This window comes from Phaethon aethereus (assembly GCF_964289735.1).
Source record: "Phaethon aethereus genome assembly, chromosome: 13".
In the NCBI taxonomy this organism is placed as follows: domain Eukaryota; kingdom Metazoa; phylum Chordata; class Aves; order Phaethontiformes; family Phaethontidae; genus Phaethon; species Phaethon aethereus.
Window position 1 is genome coordinate 8,319,129 of NC_138589.1, and position 22,298 is coordinate 8,341,426.

Below are 22,298 nucleotides of genomic sequence, written 5' to 3' on the forward strand. Positions count from 1 at the left end.
ACTTTTACCACATCTGTTGAATGCTTGCGCGATCTGTTTGGTCAGACAGCTGTTAACTTTTGCCTGGGGACATTTGAAAGAATAGAACTTCAGTGTATGCTCCACCGAATGTAAAACTTCATCAACAGTGCCTTTTCAGGTTACTGAAAGTGTTTGCTTATATGTTAAATGTAATTCTCAAGTGTAATCTTCTGAATCTTTTGTCTCATTTGTGAAATATGCTAAAATAATTGCTTTGATTTTATTTTCTGGTATCTTCACAAATGGTTTAGTTCAGGAAGCTGAAGTACAACGCATGCACCTTACAAGCGATAGGACTTAGTATCAGAGTAATGAAAATGAAGATTCACTATCCTGTCCTGAGAAAAATGCAGTTGTAGTGATCTTAGTTATGTTTTTCCTTGCTACTGTTTTTCGATTAGAAAAAATAATAATATAGTAAACATGATTACTGAGATGGCCATACCAGAAGTTCCTTTTTTTCATTAGAACGTAATTAGCTAAATACCCAGCAACTTAAAATTCGGCCTTAGAATTGTTCCATAGTGCTCCTAGTTGTTACACGCAAGTGATGTGGGTGGAGTATTCCGTAAATGCAATATTAAACCCCCCCCCAACCAGCAACAAACTTCTTTGAGTATTTCAGTTACATTTTTAGCATGTATTTACTCATCTCTTTTGCAGCTTCCATTAGGCAAATTCTACTTCAGAATAATTAGCAGAACTTCTTCACTTGTTAAATTTGCATGTATTGTATGCAGCACAATTGATATTCTACATGTAACGTATCCACAGTTTGCATTACATGTGGGTTTTTCTTGCTTTCATTTGTATGTATTTGCTTTTGAAGCTTCTTTGTAAACGAAGAACTACTGTATGCAGAGGAAAATAAAATGTGTTCAGACACTTACTCTTTTTTTCTCCCTTCCGTTACAGAAATGAGCCGTCAGACTGCTACAGCACTACCTACAGGTACTTCAAAGTGCACGCCATCACAGCGGGTGCCTGCGCTGACTGGCACTACAGCTTCCAATAATGACTTGGCTAGTCTCTTTGAGTGTCCTGTGTGTTTTGACTATGTGCTGCCACCAATTCTTCAGTGTCAGAGTGGCCATCTTGTTTGTAGCAACTGTCGCCCCAAACTTACGTGCTGTCCAACTTGCCGAGGCCCCCTGGGCTCCATTCGTAACCTGGCTATGGAGAAAGTTGCCAATTCTGTACTATTCCCATGTAAATATGCCTCTTCCGGATGTGAGATAACTTTGCCACACACAGAAAAAGCAGACCATGAGGAGCTGTGTGAGTTTAGGCCTTATTCCTGTCCGTGTCCTGGTGCTTCATGTAAATGGCAAGGTTCCCTGGATGCTGTAATGCCACATCTGATGCATCAACACAAGTCAATTACAACACTTCAGGGAGAAGATATAGTGTTCCTTGCTACAGACATTAATCTTCCTGGTGCTGTTGACTGGGTTATGATGCAGTCTTGTTTTGGCTTTCATTTCATGTTAGTGTTGGAGAAACAGGAAAAATATGATGGTCACCAGCAGTTCTTTGCAATTGTACAGCTGATAGGAACACGCAAGCAAGCAGAAAACTTTGCTTATCGACTTGAGTTAAATGGTCATAGGCGGCGATTGACTTGGGAAGCAACTCCTCGATCTATTCACGAGGGAATTGCCACAGCCATTATGAATAGTGACTGTCTAGTCTTTGACACCAGCATTGCACAGCTCTTTGCAGAAAATGGCAATTTAGGCATCAATGTAACTATATCCATGTGTTGAAATGGCAATCAAACCTCTTCAGGCCAGTGTTTAAAACCGTTGCATTTAATTTAGCAGAAACTAGGGTAACCATCTTTGACTGTCAGACAAATTATTTGGTAGATGGAGGGTAGGCATATATGAAGGTAAATAAAAGGAAAGGCTGTTAAATTACAGGAAGCAGTTGCATGTAGTAACACTAATATATTTAAAATAAGTCAACAGTAAACCACTGAAAATATATATACACCCAAAATGGGCATCTTTTGTATTAAGAATTGGTTCTACAGGAAATGTTGTAAAATAATTCTAAGAACTTGTTTGTAGATTGATTGTACTGTTGAAAAGGATACTGTTTCGTGGTTTTGTTTGTGTTTTTTTCCTCCCCCCTTTGACTGACAAGCCATGTTGAGCGGTCTGGTCTCTGGCCGCTGCTTCCCCTCCTCTCCCCACCCACCCTTTGTAAGTCACTACATAGTATTGCTGCTGTTTGTGTATATTTTTTGTGTATTTGCTAATTTTTATTAACTTCTAGTTTTTCATTAAATAAATATGACTTTCTTTTCTGTAATTCAGGTTTTTTCTCTTTTTTGTATCTTTTTAAAATTAATTACAGGTGTCATCTTTTGATATATGCATAACTGCTATGGTAAAACTTATCTTTCTGTATGTTTGGTAAATTTTGTCTCTTTCCAGTAGTCAATTCATTGGTGATACTGTTCTTAATTGAGCTATTTTGTGAATGTACTGAATTTGAAAGGAGCAGTTATGTTCAAAGATGTATCAGGAAAGAAAGCTCCTTTAAAAACAGGTCTAGATGTTGTTGTACTTTGAGTTATCTTCTAACAAAAATGAATAATTATTAAGAATTTTCCAAATTAAAAAAACAATAATCCACGTTTCAAATTTAGAGATGCTTAGAAACTTGATTGCATACTTGTATTTGTTGGTTTTGCAGTACAAAGAAGGTATTGTCTTATGCAGTATTTGTAATTATAAAACCAGACCATTTGTTTAAAAAAAAAAAAAAAAAAAGGGGCAGTCAGAATGGGATGTTTTTGGTCTTTTTATATTTGTCATTAAAAGAATACCTGGCAAATTAAAAAAAAGCAAACAAACAAAACAACTTTTGCTTTTTGCTTTAGCTCAAAGTTTGACACATATGATACTCTTGCTCAGTTTCTTGTCTTCATGTCTTTTGGTTGTTACTAAAGTAACTGTCTTGAACTGATTTTTGTATATCATTTTAGTGACAAGGTACACATTACAATGCAAATAATCTCTTACAGGTGTGCTTCAGCAGCCATAAAGGCTTTTGAAGGATATTGGGCTTTATGCATACTGCCTATATGTGAAAAGTTTAACCATGAATGTATATGGTATTTGTGTTACAAAACATAGACATAGAGACAGAAAAAAAGAGTAAGGTGAAAAGCTGTTTCATCTCGAGCTATTTGAAAGAAATCTTTGTCAAACCTAGTAGTAGTGGGCTTCTGTTTGGAGAGGTAGTCTGGCTATTAACTACTTTTGTAACACATTAAAATACAGTTTATTTACTGTGCGCTGTCTTTCTTATGGAAGTTGATCCATTAAGACACTCTTGTTCTTACTATTTTGATGCATGACGAGGTAAGTAGTTCTACAGGTAAGGAACACAAAACCCATCAGGTTGGATTAATAAAATACTCCAGAAATAGCTGGCTTTGTGTAGTGAAAGTAAAAGGTTTACTTCCTAAAATTGGATATTTAGGCTGTTCAAACCGTGCACAGATTTCATTTAAAAGATGTGCTGGTACCTTGTGACAGTACATAGATGTCTCAAAAGATCCTGCAGTCTAGCATTTTTTTCCTTATGCATATACAGCTGATTGTTTCTAGTCTTCTAAATTCAGTTATTATTCTCACCTAATTAAGCTTGTCTACATTTACCTCAGGTTTGCCCTCTGGTCTAGTGACAGAAACTTGGCTAAATACTTAAAATTTTTTGAGGGGTATACACTGACTTGCCATCTCACTTGTGACTGGCTGGCTGGGACTGCGCTTTGCCTGCCAAGGTTGTCTCATTTTCAGCTCTCTAGTTGTGTTAAGAACATCTAGCTAAGAACCTGTAAGAACGCTCCGCAGTCTGATACGTACCATCTGAGAGTAGCAGGGCTGCGTGAGCGCACAAGTTGCCTAAGACTCTTCTCTGCTGCTGCCTGTACTCGCAATGGTTCAATTTGTGTCCCCAGAAGAACTGTGACTCAAACCCTCGTTGTGGTGGCTTAAGCTAGAATGGGCTGAAGATCAAGACTATACTTTTGAAGGGGACTTTAAAAATGGCACTTGTAATGAGCTTTAAAAGCTGACTGGTATGGTCAGACAGTTTTTTATGTTTTACAGATGACAAATGCTATAGCATAACTACTGGATGCTGACTTACTGTAATGTAAACTAGTATTACTCCACTTGGTGTTAAAAATTGTATAAAACATTTGCTATCCATCATCGGATGGGATGATTTAAATGAATTATACTTTGGCCCAGATCCTCAAAAGTATTAGAAGCCTAACTGAGTGGATCTCCTCTAAAGAGCTTGAGGATCTGGTAAGTCAACTACACTCTGTTATATATGAAAAAACAAAACATACTAGAAATCTGTACAGTTTACTACCTTATCTAAAATAAATGGTGTATTAAAGCCTGGCATTGTCTTAACATTAGCTGTTTGTTTTAGAAAGTACTCTCTTACTTTGCTGGATTGGGAAAGAGTATTCAAATTTGTCTTCAACAGATGAAATGCAGTAGATCTTGCATTTCTCTGCTAGCACTACTTCCATGGTTTTTCATTGCCCTTTAAAAAAAAAAAAGGCCTTAAAAGGAAAATGTTTGACAAATGTGGATGTTAATATTTGGGTTCTGTTTTGACATTTCTTGCTAGTTCTTGTTTGCTGTAGTGCTTTAAAATTAAAGCTGGTAAGCTGTTCTGTGTTGCTGCCTGTACTGTTGTATTACCCAGGTTCTTTTCAAAGCTAGTGTGGTTAAGGCATGAATTGTGCTAGTGGGGTAGTTCTTGTCTGTAGGAATTTATAGTGTGGACAGAGGCTACCGCTGCTTTTTTTTTTTGCTTTTGATAAGCTTAGTTCTCTTCTAGTGTATTCTGAGGGACGCATTTAATATCGGGTCCATTTAACTGTCAGTTGCAAAGCAGAATAATCCCTAGTGTATTGAAATGACTTCAAATGGTCTTTACTGTTCTGGCTTGCTGCTGCACAGATTGTTACTCTTCTTGACAGCATTTAGTGAAAGCAAAAGAAAAGGCACTAATGTGTCTATACTATCTGATAGAATAGGTAATGTGTAAGTTTTATTTTAAAAATCTTGACAAAGTAACATAACCAAGTCAGCTCTGCAGGGAGGAACATGAAAAGCTGTAAGTAAATGCCTATTAATAAGATATTCAGATATTAAACCCCTCACCTTTCAGATAAAGCCCATGTGGCCAAGACTTATGAATTGGAGTGGTGTGGCAGGCAGAAAGTCATTGCTTAACTTTTCTTGCGAGCAGCTCCCTGTGCTTCTGTAGTGAAATCACTGTGGAAACTTTTTTTTTTACAGTACTTACTATCTTTCAAAAAAAAAAAAAAGTGTTTTCTACATGTATAAACAGACTGCACTGGAATTCTGTGCATGTCTGTCTGCTCACTAGTGCAAAGTAGCACAGGATTGTTATCTGATCTGCATTAAGTTTGGTAGGAATTTTTTTTTTCCCCCCTACTGGTTTTGATTAAAGGCAAAGCAGCACATTAGTTATTGTGCCTTTCTGGTGTTTTTCTCTAGTTTCTTTGCATGTTTTATGTTCAAGTAAGGCAGAAAGTATTCTGAGACTCTATGTCTGTTGCCTCTTACCCTTGGAACTTGGTTAGTGAATGACTGAGAGTAGAATTCTTAAGATAGTGACACAAAAGGGCCTTTTATTTTTACCATTTTATTCTGTGAAAGTTGTAAAATCTTTTGTAAATCAGGTGCAGAAATTTATTGCTATCGGTGCCATTATGTTCCAGGTAAATCAGCTTTCTATTTATGGAAATGAAAGCAAACCAAACTATTACTTTTGATTTACAGGCTGCTTCTATAATAGGCTTTTGTCACTGATAGTATTTGCATTTCATCAGCGCACTTGAGTTTGTTTCAGAATTAGTGAGGAAGAGGAGAATGTTACATACTGGCTTTTCTCTTGTTGTTCACCTTAGCATAAAACAATGAAAAACTCAAGGATCTTATATTATGTAAGTTTAAACTTCTGTCTTTGCTAACATTCAAGGCAAGCTAAGAGACACAGCTATCAACTGAGATGGGATACTGACAGACTTTCTTAAATGTTAAATGATCCACGGTGTGCAGTACCTAATGCAATTTAATGGTAAGAGTATTTTCTGTCTTATTTAAATGGGTTTAATTTTTATAGGCTAAACTCCGAATGTAGGCATCCCTGAATGAAGTTGATTTGCATCAGGTAAGAATGAAGGACACGTACTCTGTCCCTCCCAAAATGTTACTGGGCTTTTTCATAAAGTCTTCACGTATGCTCCGCCTGCTTTGGTGCTGTAAGTACAGCTGGATAGGTGAACCTCAGTGCCTCACCTCCCTTCCTACACAAGGATTAGTGCATCTCAATTCTTGAGTTGCTTCCTGTGTTTAGGTTTGAAAAATGCCTGAATTGACCTTGCCACAGACCTAATTTAGATGGTATTGCTTCTGTTCAAATCCCTTAAGTGTATTTTTTAGATTTAAAAAAACGTATTTTTCCTGTGATGCTACTGCTCCTTAGCATATTGAATGTTATTTCCCAAATAAGTAAACTCTTGCACTAAATCAGCTTGCTTTTCTCTTTTTACTCCCCTCTGCTAGCCTCTCGTGCTGTGCTGCGTTTGCTGCACTTTGTGTTCTCTGAATGTAGCTCACAGAATTGCCTATTATTCCCATTTGTGGGCATGTCCTCTTTAAAGATGTAATACATATATATGCCAGATAAGCTTAAGGAAATGAGTATTTTTTTCAAGATCTTTTGCTGATGACAGTAAAAAGCAGCAACTGGCTGTAAAAATGCAGTTTCAGGTTGTTAACTGCTGAAGTAGTATTTTATTTTGATTGCATTTACACCCACATTTAAACAATCGAGTTTAGCTCATAGTTATGCTTGATACACATAGAGCTGGTAATTACTGATCTCCATGAAATTTGGTGCAGAAGTAATCTCGGCCTGTCTGCTTAAAGTTTACTATTCAAACGCTCAACTCTGGGCTTAACTGCAAATCCTCCATCAAAAGCTGCATTCAGAACTTCATCTAGACAGCTTGCCATAACAAAAGTCAAATCTTGCCGTACGTTCACTGCAATTTCTTCAAGATCTTTTTCATTTCTTCGAGGAATGATAATTCTCTTCAGTCCAGCTCGGTGTGCTGCCAGGACTTTGTCTTTAATTCCACCAACCTAGTAAGGAGAAGAAATTTATATTAAAAAAATCCATGGCACTAACCTAATAAAGTAAGTATAGTAACAAACCGCACCAGGAGTTAAAATTTAAGGAAAGGTTCTCCCTCCCCCTTTCTATTAGAGAAGCAATTAAAAATGTGGTAGTTTTAACTCATTATATGCTTAATGAAGGAAATATGTTAATATGCTACAGTACCCTTTCTGTAACAGTAACAAGAGGCCAAAAAAATTAATACAGGGATGCAGGTACAAATATCAAGAGCAAAAAGTCATTGCTTTTCAGAAAGATGGCCTTAACTGGGGTTTTTTATATGGTGTGCTGAAATCCTGCACCTACAATAGATGGGAAGATTTTCCAGATAATGGCAGTACTAAATTTAGGGGGAAAATAGTCTTAAGGATGCAATGCCACATGATAAATAGCTGGAGTTGTACAACCAAAAATGCACGGAAAAGCAGCAACAATGGCACTGTGCTAGAAAAACAGGCATCGCTGCAAGAAGCCACCTGTTTGAGTTGGTAATGTTGAGTTTGTAAAGAGGGATTGTAAATTACTTTTTCTTTTCGTCACACCTATAGCTTCTTCCCCTTGACCTCTTTTATAATCCTATTTAAAGTCCACCTTACTGAAGAAACTTTTAATCTTATGATGCCTTAGAGGCAAGGAGAGCCTTGTGTTACTGCACGAAGGGCGAAGTTTAGGCTGCTGCAGAACTAGGCAGTAGTGAACCGTAAGTCTTCACGGGGATCCGCCTGGTCTGGACAACGCTACTACACACTTGGCCCATTGCTTGCTTCGATGCCGTTAAGGGCATACTCATATGAATTAAGTTAATAATAATAATAATCATTAATATGAATTAAGTTAATAAGTCTAGACAACACTCAGAAAGAAGGTAAACCTGGTATAGTATTTACAGAGACCTACTTTTTGCACCCACCTTAATCAATAGGCAAAATTTGGTTACTGGGGCAATAAAGGCAAGTTATCTGGAAAGCTAAGCAAACTGGCACCAGCCCAGGGTTGATGAAGGGTTTGTTTTTCACTAGAGCCTTGAACAACAGGCAGTCACCAGAATGCTGCTTCAGAGATCAGACTACTCTGCTACCTTACCATGTTATCTCTGCTTTACTCTCTACTGCAGGAAACAAAATGCTATTTTGCAGCTTCATCCTTCCTTTGTCCATCATTTGGTACGAAAAGATAACTCCCACAGCTGCTTAATCAGTTAGAGCAGGCCCCATTTGATCCCTAGAAGTGTAGTTGTCTGAAAACTTTCCTTTGCCTTCATGCTTTGAAAAAGCTTTATGGGAACACCATTCAGCTGAACTATATACGAGGAACAACATTTGAGAAAAAGCTAAAAATACATCTATAGAGATGGTTTCAAGAGTAACCGATACGCAATTACTGTAAGAGCTTTAAGCAATTTTTCAAAGAAACTGGAGATACTTCTGTAGTAATAGTTTGAGGAAGCGTGTTTAGAAATTGCAATACATATTTTGGAACCATCTTGAATTTTAAGATGTTGAGGGTTCCTTTCTAACTAGACATTTTAATGTGCTTTCCCTGAAAACAGCATCAAGGCCAGCTTTTCCATTAAATGCAAAGCAGGCAGAGGCGTGGTACAGGGCTGCAGCAGCTGGCTTCCGTCGGCCCTGCACAACTGCACCAGGAGAGACTGGATTGCTGCTCAGGAAAGATCCAGCAAGGATTTGCTTTTGCAAATGGCTAGAAACACTTTGAATCCAGAATAGGGAGCATTAATACAACTTAGCTCTTTTCTCAAACGATGCTTACTGGAAGAACAAGGCCTCTTAGTGTAATTTCTCCTGTCATGGCTACATCTGAGCACACCAGCCGCCCACTGAAGAGTGAAGCAAGACAGGTTACTATGGTAACACCAGCAGATGGTCCATCTTTTGTGACAGCTCCAGCTGGGAAGTGCAGATGGATGTCAGTGTTGTCAAGGAGATCAAAACTTCCAGAAGCTTAAGGGAAAAAAGAATGGTTTGAATGTGAAAAATCTAAACCCATTTTGTTCCTGGTCTTTATTCTAAAAGCCCACCAGAGAACTAAAAGTCTTAGCACTATTTTTAACAGTAGGCTGAAAAAACAACATGATATTGCAGAGGCCCTAGGAAAACAAAAAGAAAACCCAACAAGCCTTCTGCCATCCAGATTCCTATGCAAAACCGTAACAAGTTAACCAATAAGCTCAGCATTTGCACGTGTGTGGAAATTCAGAGCAGTGATTAATGTAGAAACCAAGGAATTCCTACCTAGAATTTTTAGGGTTTTTTTAATGTCCCAAACCATAAATATCAATTTGCAGAGAACGTACCACAAAACCTGCACTCCACAAAAAGTTGGTATTAACAAGCATTATAAAGTAATTCTCTCATTTACATAACGTAACAGTGTAAACCAGAGGTGAACATGTATACAGTTAATGCCAGCAGCATTTCATACATTGATTCAATTTAAACTATCTATCTAAACTTCCATAAATAATGACAGGTACTGGACAATTATTTGACTATCCAGCATATGATCACACTAGGAAGTGCATTTCTAGAACTCTTGGGAGGATCAAACAAAAAACAAGAGTTAAAAGTTTCTTGGCTGAAGACTTGTTGCAGTGCAGTTCAGCAACTGCCATACAAACCCAACTAATTCTCAAAATATTAAAACTTAAGACTACAACAACCTACTTTTAACAGAAACTATGTCTTAATTTTAGAGGAAAGCTACAGACGTGCGTATCTATGGCCACATCCTGAAAATACTGCTGGAAAGCCTGAATGTGAAAATGAGTACAAGGCAGTGTCTGCCACAAGTAAGGAGAGGCACCTTGGCACAGAGGCTGTCCACAGCCACCCGGGTTGTTGCAGGGAGGGACGGGCCAGGCTGGAAGAATCCGCAGTGACAATTCATGTTTTGCCTCGACTGACCTGCAGCGATGCTGCTAACACCTCAGCTTGGCAGAAATCAGGAAAAGCACTACAAAAAAAGGAACTCTAGAGCTGATTTCATCTTCAGTGTAGCACCTATTGCTGGAAAACCCCTCCTCTGTTAAGGCAACACTCATCCACAACGTGTACGAGTAACTTCCACCGTTACTCAGCAATGCTACAATCTGCTGAATTATTGAAAAGTATCAAGTTTTAGGACATTTAATTTCCATGCAATATTAATGCTTCCTTTATGTGCAATCCCTGCAGTAAGAGGCCAAAGGACGCATACCATCTCTATGATGCGATACAGCTATGCCTTGTCATTCTTTCCCAACCTACCATTGGTTAGCTGGTATCTCTTTGCATTGCTGCGCAACCAGCTAATAGCAAGATGCGCCGACTCCTTCATAACGTCTCCGAGCTGACCAGTCAAAGTAAGCTGGCCATCTCCATCCATGCGACTGGCTTCTACAAACATGATTTCTCCCCCTAAGGGAGTCCAAGCCAAGCCTATGGCTACTCCTGGCTGACTTAAGCGTTCAGACACCTGAAGGAAAATAACACAGGAAACAGTTTAGGAAACAGTCCTAACAAAACTATTGCAAAAACAATTTGATAGCTGCCTTCAAAGCAACTGTACTGATTCAAACACAGAAGTTAAACCCCAGTGACTGATATTTTTATTTACTTTTTTATTTTTTTACACAGCAGTTAATTCTGCCTTATATGTAAACATTAATTACAGAACAGGAGCTGCATGTGGCTGCTTAGCTTAAGGCAATGGTGAACATCTAGGTTCAACATTCTTGAAACGTTCCCCACCCCCAAAAGTTCAATGAGAACCTTTCTCTTCACTTCAAAGGATTTCAATTATTTAGTCAGTCCTGACTGAATGCTCACATGACTTAATCCATCTGCTAGAGGTATATTTGCCCTGACTCTGTTTCTTACATGAAAAAGCCAGTTTTGCTCCTGAATGTTGCCTAAAAGTCTTTTTAGAGGTGGTTTCATGAACTACTGTCAGACAACACACCGATTTTGTTTGTTGCAAACATTTAGAAATAATTTCAAATAATGAAAGCACAAGTCTGCTAGCAGACTAGATATGAAAGAGGACAGGAAATCCGACTGACTCCATTAGTAATTACAAGTATTTAAGCAAGCTCTACCCCACACATGATCCACTTATCTAAAAGCCTGCCTATGCCCAGTTAGTGATGAGAGTACTGGGGGTCTCTGAATCCCAGTCTCCTGTGTTAGGAGAAGGAAGAAGAGGCAGGATGTTTTCCATGAAAGTTCCAGGTTTTGATTTTTTTTCCCTTTGAGAGATTATTTTAGAATATACAGAAAGTCCTTTCGTTTTCCTGAGCTTCAAGGAGTTAAAGAAACTGGATGAATTTTTACTGTCAGGCAGTGACTAGAGCAAAAGACAAATACTGCTTTGTAGAATAAAGTGATAGGCCCATTTTAAAATAATTTTTGTCTCTTACTGAAATGCAGAATTGAAAGTTAATTTGATTCATTCCTGAAATGGATGAATTCTTCATTAAACTGTGTAGATTAAATTAAAGAAATGTTTCATTTCTTTTATAGAAAACGAGCCTCACAACAGAACCAGAACTCCAATTCTGAAATCTGCATTTCTAGTTACATTAAAATTTCTCAAACTACTTTTGTCCCTTCTAAGCACATGTAAGATTCCATTTTATAGTACTTGCAAATCCAGAGCAATAGACCAGGTTTCTTCCTCTAGTAATCAACTCATTCGGCACTGCACGACTTACCGTAATCTTTATGCTTTCATTTTGCTTCCTTCCAAGAGGCAGCAGAGAAGTAAACTAATCAGACTTTGTACAGACACGGAAAAGGCAAAGCTCCGTATACACAGAGCTGACTTGCTTTTAACCATCAGCCCAGCTGCAAGAGCAGAGAAGCCTGTACAGAAGCCTGTACAGCCATGTACCTACCGGTCTGGAGGCAGAAATACTTGTACGACCCTGCTGTGAGCTGGCTGTGTTAGAAATACTTCCATTTGTGAGCTCCAAAGATAGTAAGGTATTAAGTATTCTAGTCCCTTACTAAAATGCCTCTCCATAAGCCCACTAGAAATGCTGCTGCAAGTCCCCGAGTTTTATGTGGGCCCAAGGTTTTGTAAGTGGAACAGCAGCAGCAGATTACCTACGCAGAACAATATAGCTTTCCATGAGCTTATCAGAACAAGAACTCTCTCTCTAAACAGGAGCCTAACGTTAAAATTTCAGTATTAGGCTGAAATCCATCCCCATCATAAAACCAGAATCAAAATCAAGACCATAAAATTCTTAATGCTCGGTTTCTCTTTCCTGTTTCACAAATAGAAAACGGCTTCCTTTATGCAATAAGAGTGAACAACTGTTCAGTCTACAGCTGGTACCACTGGTTACTGGCCAAAGAGACACGCACATTTTAAAAAAATAAGCTCATTTACAAACACAGAGTTGTGCTACTTGTAGCTGCAGGCAACTCAGATGCATAAGCAAGTTGTTCCTGTCATGTAAGAGAATCGGTGAAGAAAAAAAAAAAAAAAAAATCATTTGAAGTCCTACAAAATGAAATTAAACATACCTGCCGATAACTTTGATTTTGTATTATACGCTTTGTGCTACACCGAGCTATCATGTGCTGTCGTCTTCTAAGTTTGATGACTAAGGTTTGAAATGTGGCCCTCGCTCAGGGTCACTGTTCCTTGTTTTGAGGGAAGTTAGCACAACTCTGGAGCTCCTGGCACAAACAAGACTCCAGCTGTCGGGAGAGACAAGCGGCAGAGGCCAGCGGGACTGGGGTTACACTCCTGAATCTAGCTGACAGCCAGGTCAGTTAGTAACTACACTTGTCTCACAGTAAAGCAGAGGAAGCCACACAGCCGCCCTCTCCTTGGTTCTCTTGTGGCTCTCAGTTATCTACATATTTTGAACGATATCATGCCATTTGCTTTTATTAGCATAATTTAGCTAGAATGGCTGTTTCTTTTTCTGGCATGTAAGAAAATTGTACATAATAGAGCATTTTCACTTTTATGGTATCAGAATACCTCATCAAGCATTTTCGTTTTTGTTACCGTAAGTTTCTATATCCATTCCCTGTATTTTATTAGTTACAGTGACTTACTCTGATTAGCTTAGTAATTGCTTAGTAACTAAAGTTAACAAAATCAATTCATCCCAGTTAGACTGAAATCCCACAACATTGAAGCATTCTCCTTTACACTTGAGACAATCATGTATTTTGTCAGCCTGTCATGGCTTCAAACACTTCAGGTATGATGAACAAAAGGAACTGTCCATACCCTCTCCCATCCCAAGGGAGAGACATCAACAAGGTTTGTTGGTTTGGGGATTTTTGTTTTCCTTTTCTTTGGACTGGATGTTAGCACTGGCTCTGTTTATCAATTCAAAACAGTTTACAGACTAATTCCATGGTTTGAGAGCTCAGGGGCAGAAAACAGCAAACATGACTAAAAATCAAAACCAAATGGTTCTAAGGACTCATCATTTATCTCACCTCAGTACAAACTCCTTCCTCTCTCCTCAGACTAGGTAGGTACCTCCTCCTACTTTCACAAGTAAGTTGAGATCTGGTAAGAGAACCTAGGTGTGTCATAAATGTTAATAAACACCTTTCAACCATCATTCTTTGCACTAACGCAACTTCTCTCACTGTACTACTAGAGACTGTAAAAGCTACTGCAGCCTCCTCACCTGAATGTTAGCTGACGCGTGGTGACAGGCATATGTATAGAAAAGGCCCTGGCAGCTTTGATAACTAAGCTTCTTCAGAACAGACCCTTGAAAATCCGTAAACACACACATAACCCCACACAACCACACAATACTTAGAGGAAAGTACGTTACATTACATTAAACGTACCTATGAAGTGAGCCCCGCAAGACTCAATCACTCCTGGCACCTCTAATTTCTTCTCACAAAAAGTCAGAGCAGTTTAAATTAGAAAAAAATCCTTACTTATACTTTTTAAGCAACTTCAATTAAAAATGACCATTAGAATCAGCTGGTGACTGGTCATGCCTGTCAGATGACGGAAGAAGAGGTCACTGACCTAGATAAACAGTCTTGTTTTTTGGAATTTTTTGTAGATGAGACCAACTCAGCTATCATTTAGCTGTAATCTGAGTACATGAACGAATTGACAGATACATTTTATCTGCCTAGACACTGCAGAATTAAAGTCTTAACATTTAGCATGGCCATTTATTTTTAAATATTTAAGGTTATTCCAAGATAAAGGAAAAGAGTATCATCTGGAAGTCTGCAGTTCTGGGAGTTCCTTTCTAAGTCAGCATAATTGACAAAAAGCCATTAAGTCACTGATTCATAATGGGAAGATGAGAACCAGTCCTAAGTTACTTGCTGGCCTTTAGCATCTTTGTTATCCTTCCAGAGGTTCTCCCAACCCAACTACAAACCTTTTTTCTGGTCTACTCTTCGATTCATTCCCTAGCAAACCACTGCAGGCAAAATATGTAGCCACGGCTCCCCTTCAAGGGAGGAGGATTACTCAGAAATATCACCAGAAGACTGATATGTCTTAGATAAAAATGCTTATCTAAACCTGTGCTTTGTACAGGTTTTGCTTATAAAAGATAACCCAACTTGTTCCTTAATTAGACCTGTGTATGTCCCATGAAACAGAGCTATTCTTTTTTGACATTTGCACTTCAATTTCCTAGAATAAGTAATTTCACTAACCTAGAGCTCCTGTCACTTCAACTTCACTCACATTGTAAGAATGCAGACTAATTCCAACGGGCCTTCCTGTGGTGCCAATAACATTTTGTTAACTGAGCAGAATTAAAGGTAGAAACCTAGAAAGGAGGGTAGAAAGCAGGGTAGAAAGCTAAAATCCAAGTCAAAAGACAAATACTTCATTATAAGCACTCTGGATATATTATAAACCCTTTGCCCCAAAAGCATGCTGTGCTGAAACATTTCATTAAATCTTTTACACTTTACTGTCAAGATTGTTCTTCCAGAGCCTTACTATGTGATTAATTCCAACATTTGTTCTGTAGGGTGACACATAAGATTATTTATTTGTGATAAATGAATTAATCTACAAGTATGAGCTGAGTATTCTGTCATGCTTTTCTTCTGGGAGACCTCTGCAGAAAATCTACAAGCAACACACTGAAAAGGTGAAAGATGAATCGCTTATTTTAAGGTATTCCCTGAAGGACAACAGATCAATTAAGTCATGTCATGTTTTCAGTTTTATTTGCTCAGTGTCACCCAGGTACTGACATGGTAGCTGCCTCCACTGTATCTTTATTTCAACTAATTATAAATGGCAAAATGCAGGTCAACGGTGAAGCTTTAAAGGCTAGATACAGAAAGGAGAGAGACACAGTGCAGACTACAAAACCAGAAAAAATTCCAGTAGCCAATCTGGAACGCCTGTCACTGAAACAGGAACTGTAATCTTAATCTAAAAGAATCTTGGGGGCACTTGAGAAAATTCAAAGGGATAATAGGTTAATTGAGAAAATTCATTAAAACGGGAGTTATGTGTCTATCTGAGCAATTTACATTGACAAATATCATCAAGTGTGCACTGAAAAATATTTACCAATTAATAAATACAGCAAAAAGTGCATGAAAATAAATCCTGAGCTGCTCAGGGAATTGATGCTGTCTGGATTCATCTCTAGTTCTATTTATGCACTACTTAATTTGCCTGCTAAATATGGGAACATTTAAAAAACCTTTGATACAAAAGCTGTCAGTCTTATTTCAGCTTATACAGGCCAGCAGATCCACAAAATGTTTATATGCATATTCATGGCAATCGTTCATGCACAAAAATCCAACCCAGCACTCATGTGTTTGTATATTTGGAATTAAGAACCACATTTAAAAAATTTTACTTGCACTACTTACTCCTGTAGAAGAAGGACAAAATAGCAGAAATTATTTGGCAACACAGCCACACTACCAAATTTAAATGAATAATCAACTCCATAGAAAGTTCAAAACCAGGCAGAACGTCTAAGGGAAGTCATATATTAGCATATTTCTTGGCCTACAATCTAATTTTTAAAAAGCGGTAAGTTCATATTTATTTGAATTAATTCTACTCTTGACCGGGAACTGGGAGTACAGCTGCCAATGACCGTAACTTTTGTACAAATTTACAAATTCAATTTATTTTTTAGCAACAATATGAAACTAATAAACAGCATTTGTAGAAATCAGAGTACTGGCTTGAATGTTAAGTTCAATTTACTACAATGGCTTTATGTGCATCTGCAATTCAAGCACTAAAAAGCCAAATGATCCTGCAGCGCTTTAGCTGCAAAGACCAGATGTCTGAAGTATATCACATACTTCAAAATGGTAATTCAGATAGAATGTTATTTCTCTGAAAAAAACCCAAAAAGTAAAAATTTCCACAGGAGTATTACAAATGGTCTGATGACTACAGTCATTCCAAATCAAGCTAAAGTATATCCACACTACCTTCTTAATTAAAATGGCCTTAAACTGTCTTGTGTGATTTCATTATTGGGCATAGCAGCTTCTGAGGGGTGAAAAGAAAGAACAAAGCTGCTTACAGTGAAGTCCTTTGCCTAAAAATAGCAGTCTCTTCCAATTTCTGAAAGTTGAAAGAAATAAATCAGAACACAAATGACCAATGTGAAAGGACTCAGCCAAGAGTCATAAGGTACTGGTCTTTTGATCACCTGATCTTCCATGCCTCCCATTCCCCCAGCTTCCACTGCTACCATCATCATCCTCTAACACAACCAACAGTACTGTCTTCTTTCAACTTGTTTCCTCATTTCTATCTCTTCATTAAGAATCTCTTCCCTGATAAAATCTTCATAGCCAAAAACCTTAGTTCAGCTCTAAAAACTGACTCATTCCTTAACAATCGTTCCATTTTCTCCTGCTTCCCCTGCATATCTTGTCCCCTTTTTATCCTCCAAATCTCATTGGACTCTGATTCTCTCACCTAGGAGAGAGGAATTATCACAGGAGAGTTCTTAAAAGTTTGAATTTTGTCTCTTCTGGAAGTTTTCCCTTGCTTTCTATTTTCTCCATAACTTACTGGTTTACTGATCTTTTCTCCAGGATAAAGACAGAAAAATTTAGCATTCCATCAGCAACTGGTTTCCTGTCATAGTGTTTTATATGCTACCTGCACCTGAAGTAAAGCAGAGAATAACTGCAATGTAAATGGTGAAAAGAGAATCTCAAACTAACAAACTAGTGTAATTGATGTCATTTTCATAGAATGTAGCAAAATACAGATGGGGAGACAAAAAAATCTGCAATATGCCTACTGAGGAACAGAGCTGGTACTGGGAATCTGGAGGTGACTGACTGATCATGAAACAATTTTAATAGCGAAGAGTCACGTTATTCTAAAGGATGTCTGAGAACTTCTGGTGCAAACTGAAGTGGTTTTAATAGTCAGAAATGCTGACTGGCTTTAAGGAGCTATGTGGGACTGTCCTTAACACAGCTGCCTCAGAGGCAAGATTCCTGGGTTCTACTTTTGGCTTCTTTTCCAAGATCACCAAATATCCCTCAAACAAAAGCAAAGTTGTTATACACTGAAAAAACACCACCACATTCTTAAGCACTGCTGCAGGCATCTTTGCTAACAGAATGTCATGCCATTATGTTATTTATGTACCCCGAATTAAAACAAAACAACACAACTTCTTTCAGTGAAAAAACGCTTGGTGGAACACAAAAACCCACAGCCAGTCCTACTACTAATAGATTTTTTAAAAAGTTTATATTATATAAACTCAGTCACTAGCAATAAAATAGACAACTAGTCAAACCAGACAGAAACAGCAGTCAAGCAGAAACAAATGAAGATGTTACCTCCATTTCATACATGGGTGGCCCCAGGATATCTTTTAAAGCATGGAAATCAATTAAAATCGGCATTTCAGGTGGCAGAGCCAGGTCAGCTGTGTCACTGATGGATTCTGTTTTTGCGTCTTCTGTGACATGCTCTTTGCAATCTAAGAGACGAAAATCTAATTTAGGATTTGTATCACTCTTTCTCGACACAGGAATTAAAAAAATCATGACAGACAAAAATAAAATATTCAGAGAAATGCTCAGAAAGCTCATGAAAGTGTACTTAAACCATCCTTCACAAAAATCTTGTCAAATTAAAGATAATGGGGCATCAAATTTAATTATTAAGCCTAAACATGTTGTAACTTCAGCAAACATAGTATTAAATCTAGAGCACCGACAGAGATGTAAGACGCTTAAATGCATTTTAAACTAGGTCAAATAGCAAAACACATTAAGTTCATTTAGGACTTTGCACTGTTTTCCTCAGATTTGTGCAGAAAAACAGTGTTTGTAGGAGATGATCACGTTTAATGTAGCGTAGCATAGAATATGGAGCTCAATGTGGAAACACTGCAAGTTCAGTAACTACTGTTCTTTTTATGTAGGTTTACAACCGTGTTCTCTGCGGTCTCTTTCTGCAAGGATTTAAATGCTTAACTTCTGACAGGAATAATTAAGTTCCGTCAAAGTAGGAGCATTTTGACCAGATTTACACACATTGCTTTGCCACATGGCTGCATTACTTACAGCTAGCCCGCATTACGTTCAAGAACATCTAATTTCACCATATCCAACAAAGACAACGTAGCTTACGGCTCTGTAACCCTGCCTTCCTCTCTCCACACCCCAGTCCTCACACACATACCCTTAACACCAGCTGACCGGGTGCAGGAGAAGCTGCTACATGCAGATCACATGGAAACCAGCTCTACTGGAAGAAGCCTAACTCACCCAGCACTGGTGTGCCACCTCCTTCCAGGCTGTCAGATGGAACCACTGACCCAATACAGCACAGCCCACCTTTATTGCAGCCTATGCAACACATATTCTGACATTACACTTTTTACTTTGATTTTTATCTCTTAGGACTATCTATTATGGCTTTACTCAATCACCAAATCATAGAATGGTTTGGGTTGGAAGGGACCTTTAAACATCACCTAGTCCTACCCTGCCACCATTGGCAGGGACACTTTTCACTACATCAGGTCACTTAATTCACAAAATTGTTGTCCCTTGTTTGTTCAACAGCCAGTTCAGCATACAGCATACACAGTCCTTAGTGGAAAAACCTCAAGCAATTTCAGTATAACAGCTTCACCTATGGCTTTCGTCTTGAAATACTATACTTGCACAGGGCTCTGCTCTTTTCTTTGTTGGATGAGATATTTCTAAGGTGTCTTGACCAATAACCACTAGCAGCAAAAAATTCCTCAAATTATTAGGCATTTTCAGAAATTCCTACAGGTGTCATATACTCTTCAGGAAGGGCTGTAAAACCCAGTTAGCCTGTCAGTTCTGAATGCATCATCAAGAACGGACCACATAATTAAAGCAATAGTTATGGATTCAACAGTGTGCTCTTTCCTTCCTCCATTTATAGTATGATTGTATTTCTTACCTATACAATTGTTTCCTTAGCAGAATTTCCTTAGAATTTCTGTTTTCTCTACAAATGTGTGTTCTATACAAGAGTGAACTGTAATGGGGACCATACAAATATCAAAGCCTCAAAACTGTTTTAAACCAGACTAAACAGCTGGTTATTTGCATAAATAAGCTCAAGAACTTAAACATCATTGGTACCAGGCCTACACTGCACATTTGCTCAAGCAACTGTACACAGAAGGAGAACGTAAGCAGGGAGTCATTTTCTCCACAGAATTTGATCCGGATGCAAAAGGCTCTGTACCATTTTCTCGAGAGCCCAAAGCAATATTTTAGTGAAACATCACTATCGGATGCAATGCATCAGAGCAATGAAAAATACTTGAACAATCCAGATGTTTCTAAGGTTCTATGGCAGTTTTATGGCAGTGCCTCCCTGCCCTGAGGCTGCCATTAAGATAAGCATTGTACACATATAGTGAAGATACTTATTCCCACCCCAAATACAAGAGCATAAGATACATTTAAAGTGATAGTCTATTATGCAGGAATGTATATTAAACTTCAAGACTTCTGCACCAAATTTTGGGAAATTACCCGCTGTTGCTTCCTTTCTTTGAATTCTTTTTTACTTTCAATGAAGCAACTGTCTTCCTTTGCATATTAATGCATGCACAATAATTGTAGACCCAGGAATTTAAACAATTATAGAAAAACACAAATCAATGTCTACTTTATTTAATATAACATTAAGAGATGTTCTGTGCTGCAGAAGTAATGGATGAAGACAGAAACTTGCCTTTCACAAGATTGAAACTATCCTTTTAATTAATCCCGATATATAAAGGCCTTTTTACAGTTAATTTTGTTGGCAGTGGCAATTCTCACTAATGACTTCATACAGTATCAAGGAAAACATTCTACATCACTATTACCATAATAACACCAACTCAGCTTTCATTCAGGACTCAAATCTAATACTTATTATCCAACAGCCACTAATCTTTCCATTGTACAATTCATTGCTCCATGCATAAATCCCATTCCTTTACTGTAAACACTGCCTTAAGTCAGATGGCCCTCCTGGTGTTCCAGCATGTCTTCATATTTTTGTTGAACTACTATTTCTGTACATAATAAAATTCAAATACATAAATATTAGCAAGCCTAGGAAACGCAACCCTGCATGCTATTCTTGCAACTCAGACTGCAATTTCAATGCTACAGATCTTCAGAACCTGCGCAATTTGATATGAAAATTCATATTTTAAAATAAAACTGAGTTTAAAAAAACAACTGCTTTTGTTCTATACCAAGATTTTACCACCTAAACCCACAATTTCCCATTTCTGCTTGCTCTTATTTCACCTAGTTCTATGTATACAGCTGAAGGAGACTGACTTCTCATAAACAAATCAGTAGGTAATTTTTGAGGCCACCTGCCCTATTAAAAGAATCAGAAACTGTTTCTTTGAGTTTATATAATCTAATTAGTAGACCCCATTTTATAATCTTTAACAATAACAAACTCCATATTTTTCTAAAAATATTAACCTAAATTCTGACATTATCTAATTTTCTATAAAAGCATACAGCGATGTCCCAAAATATAATTACAAGCACTAACTTCTTCTTTGAAGTAAAAACCATCTTCTTTCGTCACCTTTGCAGAAGTGCTGACTATGAAGAATCTATAAAGATGCAACTAATTAAGATTTCCATTAGTCATTACAAATACACGTTCCCTACCTATCCCAGAGGAATAGCCATAAACCACAGTACAAGTTAAATGATCTAAAACAAGACAGTTAAATTCAAATTTCCAGAAACAGAACTTTTGGTTCGGCCAACAGCTTAATCATCTTACATTTTGAGTTAAGTTGGAGAAATAAGCTAAAACATCAAAGTAGTGCCCTTAACAGAGCTCCACACTGTACTGGAGGAACCACCTTCTGATCTACTATTACAATAAAAAAAAAAAGCAGCATGGTGTTGAGTTGTTTTAACATTCAAAAATTGGAAAAAAAGAAAAAAACCCCACCACTACACCCAAAAACAAACAAAAAACCCACCCAAAAAAGCAAACAAAAAAATTCAAAACACCAACCAACCAACAACAAAAAAGATGATGTTTGTAAAAGTTTCAAAGCAGAATCTGCAGCTACTCAGCAAAGATCACGACAATGTTCTGCAGGAATCTGCCTTTGCAAGTTCCCAAAAGAAAACAAAATCTTGCATGTAAATACTGGATTTTTAAGAAAATGGACTCCTAAGAAAACATACTGACAATGAACTACTACATGTAATTCAGGATTTAATCTTTTTACAGATTTTTTGAAACTCCATGGCACAAAGACAAGGATTTAAGAATTTAAGACTGCTGCTTTCTTCCAGTGATATAATGGAAGTGAGTGAATAGAAGAGCCTAAAACTTCCTCAACATGTAGCAAGTTCACAGCTCCCCATAAAATGTATTTAAATTAACTACTACTAATACATAAGTCTTAAACTCAAAGATTTCCAGCCATACTTACTGGACAAGATAGTAGAATATAATAGAAAACTAAAATTTTTTAAAACAGCTTTTAACGTAAAATATTCTGATTTGCTGAA

The 22,298-nt window shown here is 37.7% G+C and overlaps 2 protein-coding genes across 2 annotated transcripts in view; one reads left to right on the forward strand and one right to left on the reverse strand.

Annotated features, from left to right (window-relative positions):
* Positions 1–936: 936 nt before the first annotated feature.
* SIAH1 (siah E3 ubiquitin protein ligase 1) lies at positions 937–1,787 on the forward strand (the record flags this gene model as incomplete). The annotated part of the gene is made up of 1 exon (XM_082005601.1): positions 937–1,787. Exon 1 carries the CDS (start codon positions 939–941, stop codon positions 1,785–1,787), a length of 849 nt encoding a protein of 282 aa, XP_081861727.1. The 5' UTR covers positions 937–938.
* Positions 1,788–7,016: 5,229 nt separating this feature from the next.
* Positions 7,017–22,298, reverse strand: part of LONP2 (lon peptidase 2, peroxisomal) — a gene marked incomplete at both ends in the record, with an annotated part of 44,838 nt that continues 29,556 nt past the window's right edge. The window contains 4 exons of the mRNA XM_082005883.1: positions 7,017–7,238; positions 9,043–9,233; positions 10,539–10,746; positions 18,093–18,235. Coding sequence (XP_081862009.1) covers positions 7,017–7,238; positions 9,043–9,233; positions 10,539–10,746; positions 18,093–18,235 — 764 coding nt within the window. The remainder of the gene's footprint in view (positions 7,239–9,042; positions 9,234–10,538; positions 10,747–18,092; positions 18,236–22,298) is intronic.